The 19,039-nt window shown below is 38.7% G+C and overlaps 1 protein-coding gene across 2 annotated transcripts in view; it reads left to right on the top strand.

The window, feature by feature from the left end:
* CTNND2 (catenin delta 2) overlaps positions 1 to 19,039 on the top strand; it is a 651,480-nt gene that overhangs the window by 265,775 nt on the left and 366,666 nt on the right. For both annotated transcript variants that reach the window (XM_006915865.1, XM_006915864.1), the window contains exons 3-4: positions 11,133 to 11,167; positions 11,541 to 11,657. Coding sequence is in view for 1 of the 2 variants with exons in the window: in XM_006915864.1 (XP_006915926.1) it covers positions 11,133 to 11,167; positions 11,541 to 11,657 (152 nt within the window). In the remaining variant the exon portion in view is untranslated. The remainder of the gene's footprint in view (positions 1 to 11,132; positions 11,168 to 11,540; positions 11,658 to 19,039) is intronic.

Below are 19,039 nucleotides of genomic sequence, written 5' to 3'. Positions count from 1 at the left end.
CGTGAGTGGCTGGCCACCATAGGGACAGGGGCGTACGTGGCTAAGAGAGGATGCGATAGGGTATCATTCATGTTTTTCAGAGCAGCATTGCCTTCTTCATTTAGAGCAAATTCTGGATGGAAGGGAAGTCATAAACATAACACACCTACCTCGTACCCGCCTTGAGTCGTTCTCAACTCCCACAAGGCATCGCGGGGCCAGCAGGGCCTGGGGAACCTGCGCGTGAACGAGGCAGCAAGGAGCAGAGGACGTGCATGTCGTGTGTTCTTCTCCACTCGTGCCCGTTTCATTGTCCCATTGCATTTCGCTGGTAAAACACAAGTTCAAAGATGGAATTTTTAAGAGTTTCAAGACGGCAACAGCGAAGCGTGAAACCGAGCATGAGGCCCTCTGAGTGGAGGCGGTGTTCATTTTGGCCAACAGCACCCAGTACTGTGGCGCCCACCCTGATAGCGTTGTCTCAGCATGCGTGAGGAGATTGAGGACAGGGAGGGCACGTGACTTTGTCCATGTTCCTCTCAGGCAGATGGTGTTAAAAAATTATTCAGTGATTCTTGCTTGAGAATGGTAAGGCAGGCTTTATCCAAGAGGGGCTACTACAGTGGGATTTTGTAGTGGGGAAGAGAGATGGGGCTCCACTCCAAATACAGCAAGAAAAAGTGGGAATTTATACCCAAGGAGCAGGGTGGGGGTGAGTGGATGGGAAATTACTAAGAGGAGGTATCAGGAGTAAGGGTGGATTCTGACGGTTCAACCTCACGAGATTCTTGCTGAAGACAAGCCAGGTTGATCAGACGTCGCCTGCGGGGTGACGGAGGATGACGGACGGGATTAGATATTGAGGGTGATCAGATATGGAGCGTGGGGGATTCTGGTTGCACTGACTTCACAGGATTTTCTTGCTAAAACTGGACTCTACAAAGAAGGACATGGGAGCCCAAGATTGGGCTTCGTCAGAAAGAGAGCTCAGAAGAGCCTAATGGTAATTTGGTGAAGGAGAGAATTTTGGTCCACATCGATTAAGGGGGGCAGGTTTCAAAGACATGGAAAATGGATGGGTAGATATTTTGTATCTCGAAAGTGATTTTGGGGAAAGATGTGCTTTAAATATCTTAAGAATATTAGTAGATATTTCGATTCATGGATTTTTAAATGATTGTATACATTTGGCTGGCAGCACAGTTGTCGAGTGAAAGCTCGCATTCAAATCCTCAGGCTTTCCTAAACGGAGAACTTCGGGACGAACACAGCCACCGCAGGATGCGAAGGTGGAGAGAAAAATGGGGCAGCGCCTCCAGCTTTTCAGTTTCAAATATCAGATGTTAAATGTTGGAAAGGAAATGATATTTTTAATGTAATCTTTTTCCCACCTCAATAAGTATGGAAAGAAACAGACAGATGTAATCAGGTAGACTGGTTTTCAGGAGTCGGGATGCTGGGGAGGCAGCCGTGGCAATGGGCTGTTATGGCGGTGGCTCCCCCATGAACCGGTGACAAGGGCAGGAGCATATCTGCCAGGGGAAAAGGCTAACTAATGAGCACGCTTCCAGAGAGCCAGTGAATGATATCACATGCGGTCTCTTGGACTCATGTAGAATGTGAAGACTTGGACTTTCTTCTGGTCCTGTAAGCCAAAGCACCATGTTTAATTTTCTCTGCAAACGTATGGGAATGCAAGTGACACGGGCGTCTGATGAGCTTAGGTAGAAGGCGTGAGTTTTCATTCAGAAGCAGCACAATTCCTTCCATCGGATTGGCAGTGGGCAGTGCGATTGGTGTATTTTCTGCTCCAAGGCTGTCGCCTTCATTCACAGAGTAAAGCCGCAAGGAGCCCGGGGCTTTGTCACCTGAGGTCTGGCTGCTAAGAATGAAGAACAAAAGAGATCATTGGAATCGATGTTTCTGTTTCTTCTTCGTTCCTTCCTGTCTTTCTTTTAACTCCACTATTCTCACTCTTCCTATAATTCTAGTTTAATTATCACTTGGGAATAATCGAGTAGCGTATGGCATGTAGAAAAAGCAGTTCCGGGAAAAAAAAACGAAGCATGCCACACTGTACCCTGTACCTTACTGTTTTTCAGCTTTTTATTTTCAAAGGATTATAGATTCACAGGAAGTGGCAAAATGAAATCCTGTAACTTCTCAGTCCGAACCAAAGGAAACGTCGGGCAAAATATATAATATGATACCCCAGGAAACTGATGTTGGTATAATTCACAGATTTCCCTAGTGTCGATCTTACTCTGTGTGTGTGTGTGTGTGTGTGTGTGTGTGCGCGCGTGCGTGTGTGTGCGTGCGTGCGCGTGCACGCGCAGTTCTATGCAATTTTATCACAAGTAGCTTTGTGGAACCACTGCCACAATCAGGATGTGGGACTGTTTCAACATCACAAGGACCCTCATGCCACCCCTTTATAGTCACACCCACACTCACCTCCCTCCCGAAGCCCTGGCAACCACTAACCTCTTCTCTAGTTCTATAATTTTGTTATTTCAAGAATGTTATTTATCTTTTGCACTCAGCAGAATTCCCTTGAGATCCCTCCCAAGTTGTCTCTTGCTGCATATATCAATAATCCATTTCTTTTTATTGCTGCATACATCTCCTTGGTATAGATGTGTCAGCTTGTGTAATCATTCACCTGTTGCAACACATTTGGTTGCTTCTAGTTTGGGGCAATCAGGAATAGATTGCTATGTACGTTTGTGTACCCATTAAACATTTAAACTGAACCTTCAAATTGTTTAAAAACCACTCCTGCTCATAAGGAAGTAAAGATCTATAAGACCATGAGAGTCGTTTATGAATATTACATGGTTTCTGTTATACAAGGGCACTAAAATTGAAATTTATTTTTACAAATCATCTGTCACAAAACAGAAGACCCAGTTTTTCCTTCCCTATGAAATAGTCCACGGTTATTTGCATAAATTTCCATTAAATTTCTAAGATGTGTTAGCTTCACTTATATTAATAAAATCATATCAATTTCGTGCAAATTCAATACTCAGAGTTTGACATGTCTGTAACAGACAACACACGTATGGAATAAGAGAAGGTAAAAAAAAAAACTAAGCAAATCTGTGTGTTTTAGAAGAACCGCAGAGGGAGGTTCACACAAATACATATTCACACACACTCACACATAAACATACTTCTCGCGCCCATCCACACATGATCACAAGAGGCTAGGAGAACATGAACTTGACATGTTTTTTTCCCCAGAGATGTCCCCAAGGATAAGGAGCCCCCTTTGCTGAGAGGACCATAACAATGGGGACAGTTCTGGGATACTGAATACAAAAGACTGAAGTTTGGAACTTCTGAGACGCCTTAGGTGCTGCCTCTGTCAGCAAACACACACCAGCTACTCTGTTCCTGCCTAAGAAATCAGCCAGAAATGGTCAGACCGCACAGTACAGTGAGCACTCTTTCAACCTCAGGATCAGTGAATGACACCTTCACCGACCATCTAACCATGAGTTACAATGAACGCCAATGGAGATTTATCAATATAACAGTGTATGATATATTTAGCATGTAAACTACACAAACTATTCAATTTTTGATAGTCCGAAGGCATTTCAGGATATTGTAAAATCTCAATGTCAATGGATGAACTACTCCCTGGTCATCTGCAGTTGTAAATTAGCACACTCCAGTTTATGGGGTGTTCGCAGAGGAAGATATCGTGGTCCTTCATTGTCTAGTGTGACTGGCATTCTGAAATGTTGCTTCAGTTACTGTAAAATTCTGCTGTTCTCACGTAAGCATTAAAAAAAAAAAAAAAAACTAATGCCCGTCCATGAGAAGTCTCCCAAACAACTAGGGAGGGAAATATAACATGAGAATTTTCTAGTTGATAATTCACCATTTGTTCTTTGTTCTGATATTGAAGTTTACATATAATACGCCTCTTGTAATGTAAGTACAATCAACTCCCAAAGTATAAAAGCCTTTGGAGAAGAGAAACTCGGATGCCTGTCTTTCCCATGGTTGGAGCTTGGCTTTTGTGCAGAGAGATGGAGCCTACGGCTAATTCCATGTGTTTGCTAGAAACTGGAGTATGTATTTGGAAGGAACTAAAACAAAACAGGATTCCCATTCATTCTCCCTTGTCTGGCTCTAGCTGGCTAGCTGACAGACTCGACGGCGGGTGGTATCCTGTGATAAACATTGGAACCGCGTGCGTTTGAGCCCAGTGTGAGAGCCGGCACTGCTTTGTCGTATCGGTTGCCTGGATAATTCATCAGTCACCAAATGCAACACAGTTAGTTTAGAATATGAATTTCTTCTGCCTCAAATTAACAAGGAAATTATTAATAGTAATTAGGTCTGATTTATTTTCTTCCAAGGTTTTGGAAATAGCGGATAGTCTTTAAGATTTTACGAAGGAGAGAAAGAACGCTCCCAGTTTCCCAGAGAAGCATCCTATACAGGACTGATTGGAAAACAGGGTTTAAAAGCTAATCATCTTTCTTCGGAAATCATAGACTGCCTTTTTTTGTTTTTTTTTTAATTCCCCAGTTTAGTGTAGGGGGCAAAAAAAAAGACAATTTAAATTCTGAAAGGCCTGTAACATAATTGTGCGATACTATTTGTTGGCCCCAGACATAGACAAGCTAAATTCCATGTCGCTGACCTACTGGCTTGCCGTCCCATCAGCTGGCTGGACTGGCTCCGGCCTCCGTCCATCTGCATGTGATAACCAGAGCTCACTTTTTTTTCCCCTTTAATGCCTCCCATATTGCCAGCACCGTTCTATGGGTTTTACGTATATTACATTCTTAACATTTGCAAGGTCTCTAGGGAGAAAATTTTAGTAATATCCCCATTTGCAAAATGGGGAAACTGAGGCTTAGGGAGACTAAGTGATGTGCTCAAAGTCTATTTAATCCTCCAAATGTCTTCATTTGGTACAAGAGAATTTAAATAACTTCGCCGAAGGGCCTAGACTGAGAGCAGCAGAGCCTGGTTGCCGAGCTACACGCTTCACCGCTGTCCCCTAGCTTAGGGGTTTGCACTGCGGCTGTTTACCCATCGTAGCCCCAGAAACGTTTTTATGATAGCTGTGAAATCATATTTTTGATGAAAATAGTTAAAGCGTAAAGATGCGTGATCTAAGAAAGAAGTAAATGTTCTAGTTTTGCAGCAGGGATGTTACAGCATCACCTGAGGATGTGGCACAGATACTTGTAGGGAACACAGTCCGTGGACTGAAGGGGAATTGGCTCCACGGAAAGTTCTGGAAGGAGCAGGGTTGCTCCCCGACTCAGCCGCAAGGGCCGGATACCACGCCCTCAGGTATGTGGGCAACAGCAGCCTGGAGCAAAGCTCCGTGGGGCACCCCTTCTCACCATTTTTACTGAATATGTTACATTTCCACAGTGTTTAGGACTTTTGACAAAGGTCATTTTATTTTGCAACTGATGCCTATTCTTGCGATATGTCTGCATGCGAAACCATACACTGAAAACCACTTTAGGTCAAAATACAATTTTAGGTTATGTGGACATCATAAATATAAAGCCCTTTGTTCCCTTCTGCCAGCTAGAATCAAACGTCAGGAATGAAGCAATTTATTTCACAATATTTTTTCCGGCTTCTGTTTTAGGTGCATTGCTTAACTTGAAAGCAAACGAACAAAATCTCATAGTTCTTTATTTTGTTTTGAAAGATATCCTGAGCAATAATACAGCACAGGATACGGTGTAGAGAATTGATGCTTTGGGCATCAGAAAGTTGAAAAAGGAAATAAGAAAATGTGTTTGAACGGGTTCATAACAGAATAGCTGTAGTAATTGTGTGCTTTGTGTCTTGGCCTGACCTTAAGAAAACTCTCTGAACTTTCCTATATATGTATATATTTTTTTTTATTAGAAATAGCCTGGAGATGGGTAGGGAGACTGTCTTGCCGGAAGTGAGAGCGAAAATCACATCTCAAGGGATTCAAAGGTCATTCTTTGATTTAAACTAGCCCCGTCCCCCGCCCCGCATCGCACTCTAAGAACTTGAAAGTTCTCGGTTGCTTACTTGAAATGTTCAAGGTATGTCCAACTTGAAACATTCTAAAAGTGATATTGTCATTTTTCTCGAATGCAAAGTAGAGGGAGAAAACACTTCCATCTAAAACCATTCTTTTTTCTGTCGTGTATGTATGTCTTTCAGAATTGTTTTGCATCATTTAAGTTTCAACTGTGAGTGATTCTAACAACGATGAGAATATTATGTAAAACCGAATCACAAGGATTTATCTAAGGATTTAACTAACTAAACATGTTTTTAAATGTAAGAATCATGATTTTTTTCCTATTTCTAGTATCAAAGGTATTCTTAAATTAATTTTAACATTTTGTCCTCATTTTTCATTATACAGCATGACAGTAGATACACAAGTGAAATTTCTTTTTACTCCTTATACTCATTTCTCTTTGTCCCCCAAAGAGGCCTCCACCATTCATGATTTTGAGTACATCTTTGTAATCCATATGCTTACATCCTCTCTCTGTACACACACACACACACACACACACACACACACACACACACGTGTCAAATATATGGTGATGAAAGGAAATTTAACTTGGGGTGGTGAACACACAATGCAATATACATATGATATATTATTGAACTGTACACTTGAAACCTATATAATTTTATTAACCAATGTCACCCCAATAAATTTAATAAAAAATAGATAATAGTACTGTGTAGTAAAAACTCCCGTATAGTTTTTTAAAATTCCCATTATTGGGATTGTGTGATATATTTCTTATGTGCAATCTGCATTTTTCACTTTATATTTTGTTTTCGAGAACTACCCATGTTGGCATATAGGTATCTGGCTAATTCATTTTAACTGATGAATAATATTTAATCCATGTGTGTCATATATGATACGTAATCATATTACCGTATTTATGCATTTCCCTATTGCTGACCACTTCCGTGCTTTCCATTGCTTTGCTGCTGCGGACAAGGACGTGTAGGCATGAGAGTCCCATACGAGTCTCCTAGGTGCAGGTGCGTGGGTTCCCCTGGAGTCTCTACCCAGAAGCGGAACTGCAGGCTGATCGGGTATTGCATGTAAAACATTACCAGGTATTGCCTCGTAGCTCACCCAAGCATTTGACTAACTTATTCACGCATCTGCAATGTACGAGAATTCTTATTTTCCCATCTCCTCCCCAACACTGAGTATCGTCAGACTTTCTAAATGTTTTATACTCTAAATAGTATAAAAAGATATCCTGTGTCTAATACGCATTCCTTCAATTCCTAGTAGAGTTGAGTATCTTTTCATGTATTCAGTAGCCATACATTCTTGATTCCTCTGCTATGCCTCAGCTATACATGTATTTGTTGACTTCTATTAGATCTTCTCATCTCTGTCTTATTGATTTGTAGGAGTTATTTATACGTTCTGGAAACTAACCCTTTGTAAGTCATATGCATTGCAGATGTCTCCTCCCAGGATGTGGCTCGTATGTCCTCGGTTTATGGTGTTAATATTTTTGTTTTTATCACACAGAGGTTTATTTTCGATGCAGACAAATGTGAATAGAACAGAGTTCAGGATGTGTTCCCAATCCTGGCTCTACTACTTGCTGGCTGTGGCACTTCCAGCAAATTCTTTAATATCTTTTTACCTCGTTTTCATTATCTGTTAAATGGGAAAGTGTTACTTCTCCTAAATGTTTTGGCACGAATATTAACTATAAGTCAGTTAGAATATTGCCTGGTATAAAGTGAGAGCTATATAAGTGTTAGCTATTAAAATTAGTGCTTTTAATAGATTGTTTTTAAAACTGTGTCCTAGCATCCCTGGTTTTTGTACATATTAGAGATATGTTTAAAGTTTAAATATTACTTATAATAGTTTTCATTAGTTTTCTCACAATATTCGGATTGTGGAACTTATATATAGTTATGGTTAAATACACGTGGAGTGATATAAATTACATTTATATTTTTATTTAAGATTATTTCTGTTTCAAGAAATAGCATTTCAGTAGTGAAAGCCACTTTATTTCCTGATATTGAACATGCGTGTAGTCACAACAGCTTCAGAAATGGCTTTTCTATTATGTTAAATTGAATCGTACAATTGGGAAAAAGTTCAGCATGAATAATTCCTAAACACCTGAAAGAGAAGTGTCAGAGACACAGGCATAATCAATGTTTATTGAACGAATAAATAGTCTGTTTGCTTTTTAAAAAATCATCCACCTTACAGCAATTTTTAAGAGATGGAATCAAGTACATAAAATATGCAATTGCATAGAATCCCCTAACAGGCAGAGTAGAGTGTGCACTCAAAGGAAATGAAATCCAAACCAGGTTTCTCGTGGGACTTCAATTTTCTATGATCATTCATACTTTTAATGCATTTTAACTGCACTAAAGCAATCAGGAAACCATTTAAGTGATTAATGCTCTGTGTCTGCCCAAAAGGAAGGCACCTCTGCTTAGAGAGGATAGTTTCGTGTTCACTGCCAATGACATTTTTCTCAATTGCAATAAAAAAAGTTTCTTCCTGTCTGTCGCATCATAAAATAGGAACACTTTTGAAAGTAAAGTATGATATAACAGTAACAAAAAGTAAATATGTAATAGTATGGTGTGTCATCGTCCTGCACATGAAACCACCCGTCAGTGCAGGTGAGTGGATAAATCTCGAAGGAGGAGTGTAAGGTGTGGTTCCACCTGATTTGTGCCAGAGTGACCAGCTCTATAATATGGAAATGAAGATGGAGAAACAGGAAATGCATTATGAACTCAAATAATGGCACATTTCTGTGCCATTCAGTGTGACATTTACTCCAGGGAAACACCCGTCCAGTGTCAGTTTTAACACAGCAGTGTTTGCTTCTCACTCGTGCTTTGTCTTCTCTGGGTCGGCAGAACTCTGCCCTCCACGAGGTTATTCAGGGACCCACGTTGACAGAGGGCTTAGCACAGAATGAGAATGAAGACCGTAGGCCAGCCCTCTGTGCCTTGGGCAGGAGGTGGCATTTGTCCTTTCCTCTCACAGACTTTCACATGACTCTTTTCTGCGCAAGGGGGTGGGGGAATGTAGTCTTGGATGTGTCTGCAAGAGGAGGAGTGCGGGACTTCGATGGGCCTTGGGAGAAGCTTCCAGGGACTTGTTCACTCTATCACTTCAGGTGGGAAGTGACGTCAGTGTGTCTCCCTCCACGACTTCAGATTATGAGTCAGGACACATTCGTTTAAACCCCTGCCGAGCTCCTCGTGGTCTGTGCGGTCAAGTTAGTTAGTATCGGTAATCCTGTTACTCCCCATCTACCAGAAGAGATCTGTGGTTGTCGTGAAGGTCGCAGCATAGAGGTAGTCGTAAACCAAGGAGGGTAAAACAGGACATTATCGTTGTATCGGAAAAACACCGTGTCAGTTCCTTGGGGCTTCCATAAAAAATTGCCACAATTGAGTGATCTAAAACAAAAGAAATTTATTATTTTGCCGTTTTGGGGGCCAGAATTTCAAAATCAAGGTGCGTCAGCAGGACTGTGATCCCTAGGAACCTGGAGGAGAAGACCCTTCCTTACCTCCTTCAGGTGCGGATGGCTCCAGGCGTCCACTGGCTGTAGATGCAGAACTCCAATCTCTGCCTCCATCTTCATGTGGCCTTCTCTGTGCCTCTCTCCTCTTCTGTCTCTTATGAGGACACTTGTCTTTGGCTTTAAGACAGTCTCATCTGAATATCTGTAACTTCATTACATCTACAAAAACCCTTTTCCAATAAGGATTCTCAGTTTCTAGGGATTTGATGTGGACCTATATTTTTGAGGAGAGGTGCCCCATTCTACCTACTACAAATATGAAAGCATTTTCCACTTCTATACTAAGTGAACATGGCTCTGCAGTTTTTAAAATATTGATTATAGGATTACGTTTCTGTTTTAAGTATTAAACTTTGTAGTTAGATGTTACTGCTACATAACGTTACATCTTTTCGATGCCAGGAAAAGTTGCATTGGACTGAATTTATAATGTTCTCACTTCATGTATTTACTGTCTGTAGCTCTCATCCTTGTAAAACCATTTTCCAGTTGCCTACAGTGGCTTGGCTGCAGATCAGGGTACCATATAAAAGTCATATGTCCCTTAAGGGACTACTCTTGTATTCGCTTACATCAATCATGGCTTTTCTGAACACTGATTTATACCAGAATTCCCCTCTTCCCCCGTAAATGTATTCAGAATTCATCTCGGAGATACAGATTAAAGTTCTAAAACCCACTTGCTGTTGTGAAACTGATGAGCTATTCATAGAAGCCCCTTGATCAGAGCAAAAGATGCAGTGAAATATGCACAGAAAATCATTCTCAAAATGATGCCTGTCAGTAATTGACATCCAGATTTCTCAGTTATTGACATATAAAAAGGGGCATGTCAGAAATATTTGCGTAGATAATGAACATTGTTTATATTTATAAATTTTAAATTTGTTTATGTATTTAATAAGTCATTCAAAATGAATCCATGTTGCCTACACAGATGAACTCTGCACGATCTTTTCGGCACATCATGTCTATGAACACCCCTTTCTACTGGGGTCATTTTCTAAAATGAGTTTGTAGAGAATTTTCAACCTGTGTAATCAGTTGGTGGTAAAGTGTTATAATTTTTAAATTACTAAATTTAAACCATAATAATCAACCGAAAGGAACTGTTCATATGATATGTCCAAAAGAAGGTATATATTTATCTTCTTTATAATGAAAAAGGAAAAAGTTATTTCTTAATCTACCTTAGAAAGTCTACTTGAAACTCTTCAGACTTGTATTTTAAAATTGGGTAGAAATGTATGTAGAAACTATTGTAAGGAATAAGTATAATAGGCCGAGCTTTGTAAAAATAGAGATGTTCTTTTGAAAATTACTGGACAGTATCCATTTATAGCAGGCTAATACCTGTGAATCCAAAGAGGTATCCATACACCAAATGGATTAAAGTTAAGACTATCAAAATGGGATCCCTTTTCTCAGTAAGAAATTTCAGGAAGCGCCTCGGAGCCATCATTACCGCCCTAACGCGCCTTCGCGGGTTGTGGTCTAGTGTCCTTGCGTTTCTAACTGATACATCACTCCTGTGTGTTCTCTTTTTTACAGTTCAGCAGAAGAACAGTTTCACTGGCAATCGCAAGGTAAAGTATGGCTTTTAATGAACCCTTACGCTTACTTCTACATGTATCTCTACTGACTAATTTTCTTCCGAACTTCAGGAAGAGACTTGTGAAAATGAATATGACAATACCTTGAGACTAAAATTCAATGAAGTCGTTGGCGATAGCTCACCATTTCATAGGAGTTGAGTTGTCACAATTCCCTAGTTTACTTTATGTCCTTCATAGATGCATGGAATTGACTGGTCTTAGCTTTCAATACTGGTTGGCCGGGGAATACTTCATAGAGGGAATATCTTTGGTTAGGACACTCTTGATTTTTAAATGATAGCCTTCAACTTCAATATTAATATTATCGAGATTTCGTTCATGACTTTAAAATATTGTATTTCAGATGGTCAAAAAGATATCGAAGATGAACTCACGACAGGTCTTGAGCTGGTGGACTCCTGCATTAGATCACTGCAAGAATCAGGAATACTTGACCCACAGGGTTATTCAACGAGTGAAAGTAAGTCGAGTCAAACGGCAATCTTGAAGACCGAATATAAGGGTATTATGTCATTATTTTTGCTAATATAACTACTATCACGAGACATATGTAATAGGACCTCAAGATGTGTTTATACTTCTTTTATCCATTTCACTCTACGCTCATGTATTTCATTCCCACATTACTTCACCCCAACCCTCATTAGATTACAAACTCTCTTAAGACACTTATTGGCTTCTAGATTTTTCACCAATCGTAATTGGTGATTCTCACTTAGCCGATATCCTTTTGGGCATCTAGACCAGCACATTGTAGAAACTCATCCTATATGTGTTTAATCAACACAGGGTCTGTTTTAACATTAATTGATAATGTGTTACTCCTACAGATCATTATGGGTAGAGATTTTGAACAGTACGGCGATTATATAACAAAATGGAAAAAATTTACGTAACATACGCAGTATTATTTAGTGCTATGCTATAGTACTTTGCAATAACTTCTTACATTTCTACATTTAGCTATCTTACATTGCAATATTAATCTCAATAAAGAATTTAAAGATTTCTTTACCTCCATGTAATTACATATTTTTCAACTAGAGTGGTTGAGACTTAAAACTAAAGTTCTATGGGTTGAAACGAGCCTCACTTAATAAATCATAGGCTTCTCTTGACTTATTTTAATAAAGTCCCACAAAAAGCTAAAAATTAAATCATGAAAACATGTATTACCTTGATAATTTCTACATTAGAAATCAGTGGAGCATTTTGTTCCTTAATTTAAAAAATATGTAATTTCCTTGAATACTCCTCAAGGTTTTCTATAGAAAAGGAAGATATAAAAATAAAATAGTAAACTGATCTTGGAAATGTTTAATTTACTTATTAGTTCATTTTCTCTATAATCTTTATAATTCTACTGTTAGGATAGTATAATTAGTGTAGTATAATTTTTCTATTAGGATAGCATATGCATCATACTGAATATTCAGATAGATTTAAACCCATATGCATCTTTCCAGTAGAACTCCTATAAGTAAGATACGGGTATGTATGATCCTCGTTCTCTGGATTTTATATTTTACAATGTAGGATTGTTACCTCTTCTCTTTGGGTCAATAAATATATTTGTCTCGTAGAGGTAGTTGTCGTTAGAACTATATTTAATTAACATTTGAGGTACATATACTCTGTTTATTAGAGAGTACTAAAGCAGAGATAAAATAGTTTATCTTGGTAGGGAGGATAATATTGGATATCTCATTTTTCAGCATAATAATAGAGAAACACTCTTCGATTATGAGTTTAGTTGGGGGGGAATAACCTTTAATACGTGAAAAGTATAGAAAAAAGAAGGGAGAATAAAAAGAGGCAAACAAATTAAAAAGAGATATCAACTCAACGAACCTATCAGCACACTGAATTCTCCTTTGAAAATAAAAATTCAGGTTTGTAGTAAACAGAGAACATAGTAATGTGATGTTTATGAGACACACTAATATTAATGAAGTAAATGTTGAAATTAAAGGAATAGACACAGTAGTGGCAGCAAATACAAAGAACACAGAGAGCAAGATTCAGAAGAAAATGTGAGATGGAATGAAATTTCATGCAGAAGCACCAAGCAGGGTTGAAGAGGACTTATGTAGTGGAAACTTATAAAGATGAGATAAATTCATACTGAAATCTAGTGAGCATGCATGCACCAAATCTAGCACCTGAATGTCAGAACAAAAATGAAAGCTTGAAAATATTAAAAATGAAAAGTTGGTGAAAAATGTTGTGACTATTTCCATGTATATTTTTCAGAATCAGACTGAATAGCTGAAGAAAAAGCCACAGAAATTTGGAATAAATTATTAGAAAAATTAATGCATTAAATTAATTTTAAAAGTTGTATTTGTTGAATGATAACATACATTTGTTATATATGTCCAAGGAATATTTACAATAATTGATCAGCTATTTTAGACAATTCTAAAAATTAAAATGTATAGAAAGGCACTGTCTTTGATTACAACCCAGTAAACTTAAAAGTAAATAATCAAAAAGGAAAAATACAATCACGTTAATTAAGAAACAGATTTTTGATCTACTGAATCAAAATCGGTAACTGCTGAGTTTTGTTTTTTTTCAGAAAGATTAGTTATGTTACTATGTACTGAATTATCTGTCTGAAGACTTCTAGGATTTTAGTTAAATATTCTTTTTGTAAACCCATGCTTTCTCGTTTGAAGATAAGAGAGGATATAAAGCAAAATAAACAATAATACACACACACACACACACACACACACACACACACACACACACGTGATGAAAGCACCACCCAAAAGTTTTATGCCACAGGATATGAATCACAGTGAAATGTAAAATATTGTCATTCTTAAGAAACATTTATTTGTTCTTAACATTTTCAGAGTCACTTTGAGGCTGAACTAATTGAGTAAAATTTAAGAAATTAATTTGTAAACTATCGAATAGATAATAACTCTCATTTGGGGGAATCACGAATTGCTCATTTTAAGTACTTGTAAAATAGAAATGCCAGTTGCTGTTTGTATCTATATCAGAGTTCAGGTGGGAAATAGAGTTTACTCAAATGAGTTTAACTGGAGAGAATTTAATTAAGGTACTATTTACAAAGGCGTGGGCAAGATGAAGGAAATAGGACTGGGTGCCTGCTGAGGTACTCAGGTAGTAGCGACAGACAGAAGTCCTTGTCACCCTTAGTCCTGAAGGAAGCCTGCAGGGACACGTACCAGCAGAATCAGGAGGCGTGGCAGGAGCTCCAAAGGAATAGTATCCTAACCTCTGTCTCTTCCCCATCTTCTCATTTGCCTCCCACTGGCCAAATTCCAAGGGAATCTCATGATCAGTCTTTTTGGAGAAAAGGGCAGAGAATGAATATGAGGAGCAAAGAGAATAATCAGCTGAACATTCTACGAGCCACTGGAACAGTCTACCGTGTTTATATTCTTGATAAATAAACAGCGTATAGACACATAGTGGCTATTTGACACAGTTCATGTAATTAGCGCAAGCCCATCAGATTCTGCTAGTCCCTTGATTTTGTGGTTCTTCGATCAATGGATTCATTAGCTAGAACAGACATGAAATAGCTAACGTTAAATTGCACCTGGCATGCCGCCCTTGAGAGCCAGTCTCTTAGTCCTGACTCAAAAGAGACTAACAAAACCCTAACTGCAGTCTAAAACCAGCTTGAGAATGTTCTAAATGGCCACCAATATCAGCCCCTGAGCCCACAGTACTTAATTTGTTGTGTTTAAAAGCTTTTGTTATTTTTCTTTCCAAGGTGTGATTAAAATAAAATTTGAATCTTAGCGAACCCATCTTCTTGACCCTAAAGCTGGCAATGATTATAATGTACAGTTAACCAGAGTTTTCAAGACTTGGTATTTTTTAGAAAGTGCCATCCTAAATAGTATGTAGATCATGCATCCAACCTTTGCCACCCACCACTATTTTGTGACTGCCAGCTGTGTAATCTCAATTCTAACAAATACATGTCACAGAGTCACTAGGAGAATTGCTGTTGCTTCGCTGGGAAAAAAAAAAATTACTGACAGAAGCTCGGGGCCATTAGCATGTCACAAAACGAACAGCTTGACCCAAACTGCTATGGACCAAGTACTTATTTTAATCCATGCATCCTTGGAGATATAAACTCAGAGATAAGGGCGATTATATCTTAGCCAAAAATATTTGTCAGTCAGAATCAGAATTAGAATGGAAAACTTGGGAGAAAAGGACTTATGTATTTATAGAGATCGTTAATTTGTTTAAATATCATATTTTGAAATAGTAATCATCTGCTTCTGTAGCATATGAACAAATTAAATTTCTACCATATTCTAGAAAATACTAGGAAGAAAATCTTAGACGCTTAATACATCCTGAATGTTATGGCAAAGAAAGGAATGTTATCTTATCCTGAGTTTCCAAATCTGAATATATTCAAAAAACCAAGTATCAGTCATATAAGGTACCATTCTGAGCACGTGAAATCCAAACAGAGTAATTTTATGTAGTTTAACAGAGGTGAATGTATTATTTACTGTTGATTTACAGTTAGTCCGTTTCATTCAGTTACTGTGAATATAGTTAATTCTGTGTGGAGGGAGGTTCATTGAGAGGTCGGATTATTAAAATGCTTCAAAATTAATTCCATATATTTTATGCAATAATAATAAAGGTGAGAGACATCCTCGTGAAGTAAATATTTCCATAATTCCTGGTACGCATGGCACCAAAGGATGCAGAAGTGGTTCAGGAGTGTAAGGTTTTTATAATCATTAAACAAATCAAAATGAGAAACATATTAATCGTGTGGCTGACAATATTGGTGTCATGCTCTGGGAAAGAGGACAGATTTGTTTGATTTTCTGTTATGGGGGCAACCAGGTCCTTAGTCAGACCAGACGAAGTGAAGAGCCTCTGGGTGGGGTCACAAGGTAGACCACCCTGCCATTGGAGCCAGAAGCCCTGGATTCAAGTCCTACTGCTTCCCTCACTCCACCAGTGATTGAGGACTGTCACCTGGACTCTGGAGACCCCAAGGCCTTTCCTGGAAAGACATTTATTCAAATTACTTGAGTTTATCCTCATTGTTGGTTCTCTGTGAAATCGCTTCATCACATGCCTTTTGATCCAAGTTTTGAAATACAAATGAGAAAGTCTCCTTTCCAGAAGTTTATCATGGTTCCAAGTCTAAAATTGTCTTTAAATACCAAATGCATCCATTTGTTTCCTTTCCAAATTCACTCATACCACCTCCACACTGCCTTTGGTGTTGTGGATCTAACGGGAAGTTAGCAGTGGCAGAAACGGAAGATGCGAGCAGAAGTCAAGGGAAAATGCCCAGGTGTCACACAGGGCATAGTACTGTCCCTCCAGGGAGCCATAATTATCTTTCCTACCAGATACTGTCTCTACCTATTTTTCAGCTGATATTCAATTTATTTTTCTTTGATTTCCTTCGATCACATAGACGTTTCAGAAGCAGAAACCTTATACCTTCTCCAGGGAGGTCACCAACTCAGAAGCAGACCTAGAAATTGAAGGGGTAGGCGAAGACATAAAGTACCAAGCGCTCCTTATCTGTTCCCTCAGCAAGAAAGAACTGCATTTCTCATGAAAAACATCACTCTGACCTGAAATCAAGTACAAAGTGAGAGCCTAGTGAAAATTTCTGATGGAAATGCAATCGGGTTTTAAAGTTATCAAGGCACCGTAGGTGCCCAGAACTTTAATGTGAGGATCAAGTGCAAGGTCAGCATCAGAACTGGCATGAGTGTGAGAAAAAGGGGCTGGAAACCTTCATGAGAAAGTCAGAATAAGCAGACTTTTCCCCAGAAGGAGAGGTCTCCTGGCAATACTTGACGGAGATTTGTGAGATTCACCCAGAAGTTAAAACATTAAAACAGTCGCTGATCAGATAATGTCACTTCGATAGCAACCGATGTAATCAAATCTTAATATACTGGGGTTTTATTGCATCACTCTAGACACAGGTAGGTGTTAGAGAGTAATTTTTTTTAATTTTTTTTTTATTTTTCAATTACAGTTGGCATACAATATATTAGTATCAGATGCGCAACATAGTGATTAGACATTTATATAACTCACAAAATGATCGCTCCAACAATCTGACACCTACATAGTTATTATAGTATTATGGACTATATTTCTTAAGCTATACTTTATATCCCTACGACTATTTCATAACTACCAATTCGTACTTCTCAGTCCCTTCTCTTTTATCACCCACCCCTCAAACCCCCGTATCTCGCAACCATCAAAATGTTCTCTGTATCTTTGAGTTTGTTTCTGTTTTGTGTGTTGATTTTGTTCTTTAGATCCCACGTGTAAATGAAATCATATCGCGTTTTTTAAATTTACGTTTATTAAGCACTTATCAGCAGCAGAGAGAGTCTTTGCCCTCGTGGGAATTACATTGTAGCCAGAAAAGACTGAAATGAAGCAATCTAACTACTACAAGTCAGATCATCGCTACAAGTAATGACAAAGCCTGTACGGGGTAGAGTGGGGTTCTCACGGTGTACTTGGGAATCCTGGGGGTCTCCGAGACCCCTTCAGGGGCTCTGCAAAGGCACCGGTTTTCACACTAGTCCTACAACGTTCTTTGCCTTTCCACGCTCGTTCTCACACGACGAGAGATCAGTGGAGCTTTCCAGAGGCTCCTGGCCATGTGGTAGCCTCGTCGCCCTCATGGCTCACGGCACGTGTTTGACTTACCCTGCCGTTTGAAACGTTTCCAGTTTTACTACAGTAAATAGTGTCCCCTGTCACCCTCATAAATAAAAGCTCTTCAGAGTCCATAGTAATTTTTGAGTGCGAAAGGGTTTTAAGACCAGAAAGTTTGAGACCTGCTCTTGTTTTCAGAAAATCATCGAAGCCCAGGAAGTGGGGATCATTGTGAGAAGATATTTGATCAGGGACCTGAGTAAAATGCGCAAGCAGGACACGCAGAAATCTAAGGAAAAGTCTGTAGTTTCTGGCAAATCCAAAACTCGTTCTTTAAGCCAGTATAATTTTATAAATAAATTACAGCGTTTTCAGGATTTAGCTTTTAAATTTTGTTTTCTTCTAAACCGACTTGTATTTTCATTTCTCTTCACAGTTATTGATAATGAGAAATATGAATCTCTTCTCTTTTGACTATTAATGTATAAAGAAATATATGGGTTTTTTTTCTTCTCTGTGCTGCATTAATTTTTTTAAATGGTAAATCACCTGAATGTAAACTTTTACTAGGAAATACTTGGAGATGGGAGTGAATTCTACAAAGTACCATTCCATGATCATAGCATCATGTAAATCCCAGGCACAAAAACATTCTTGAGCTACGCATTTTAAACCGAAGTTATACATTTGAACGTAAACGTTTTTTGTGATCAATGTCATTTCTCTCTTATTCCTCCATTATCTTCAGTTGTAAAGAAACTGAGTTATCACACAGCGTGGACACTTATGCCGGTGTTCATTTTCCATATACAGTCAAACTTGAAAAAGCATATTAATCAAGCCAATAACATTGGTTGAATCTAAATCAGTTTAAAAACCAAACGAGTCCTTCTCTATTCCTGGGACCATTACAGCTTTGTTTTCACATTAAACATTATACATCGAAAGTGGCTGACCGGATGAAATCAATATTCTGAAGACAGAGACCTAGAAATGAAGTTTAAAAACACACCTGCCCATGGAACAGCCACAGCACTCTAAGCTTCTTGCATCTCAAGCTTTTTCCATCAGTTAATGTTACAAATGATAGACAGGATGACCCATCATTTTCAGGGGATCCTCAGCAGAACTGTTACGTATGAGCTTTTTAAGTTACTAATAAAGATTGGG

The sequence above is a fragment of the Pteropus alecto genome, unplaced genomic scaffold (genome assembly GCF_000325575.1).
Source record: "Pteropus alecto unplaced genomic scaffold, ASM32557v1 scaffold66, whole genome shotgun sequence".
In the NCBI taxonomy this organism is placed as follows: Eukaryota; Metazoa; Chordata; class Mammalia; order Chiroptera; family Pteropodidae; genus Pteropus; species Pteropus alecto.
The sequence above is the reverse complement of the archived record's forward strand: the minus strand, read 5'-3'. Positions and strand labels throughout refer to the sequence as shown.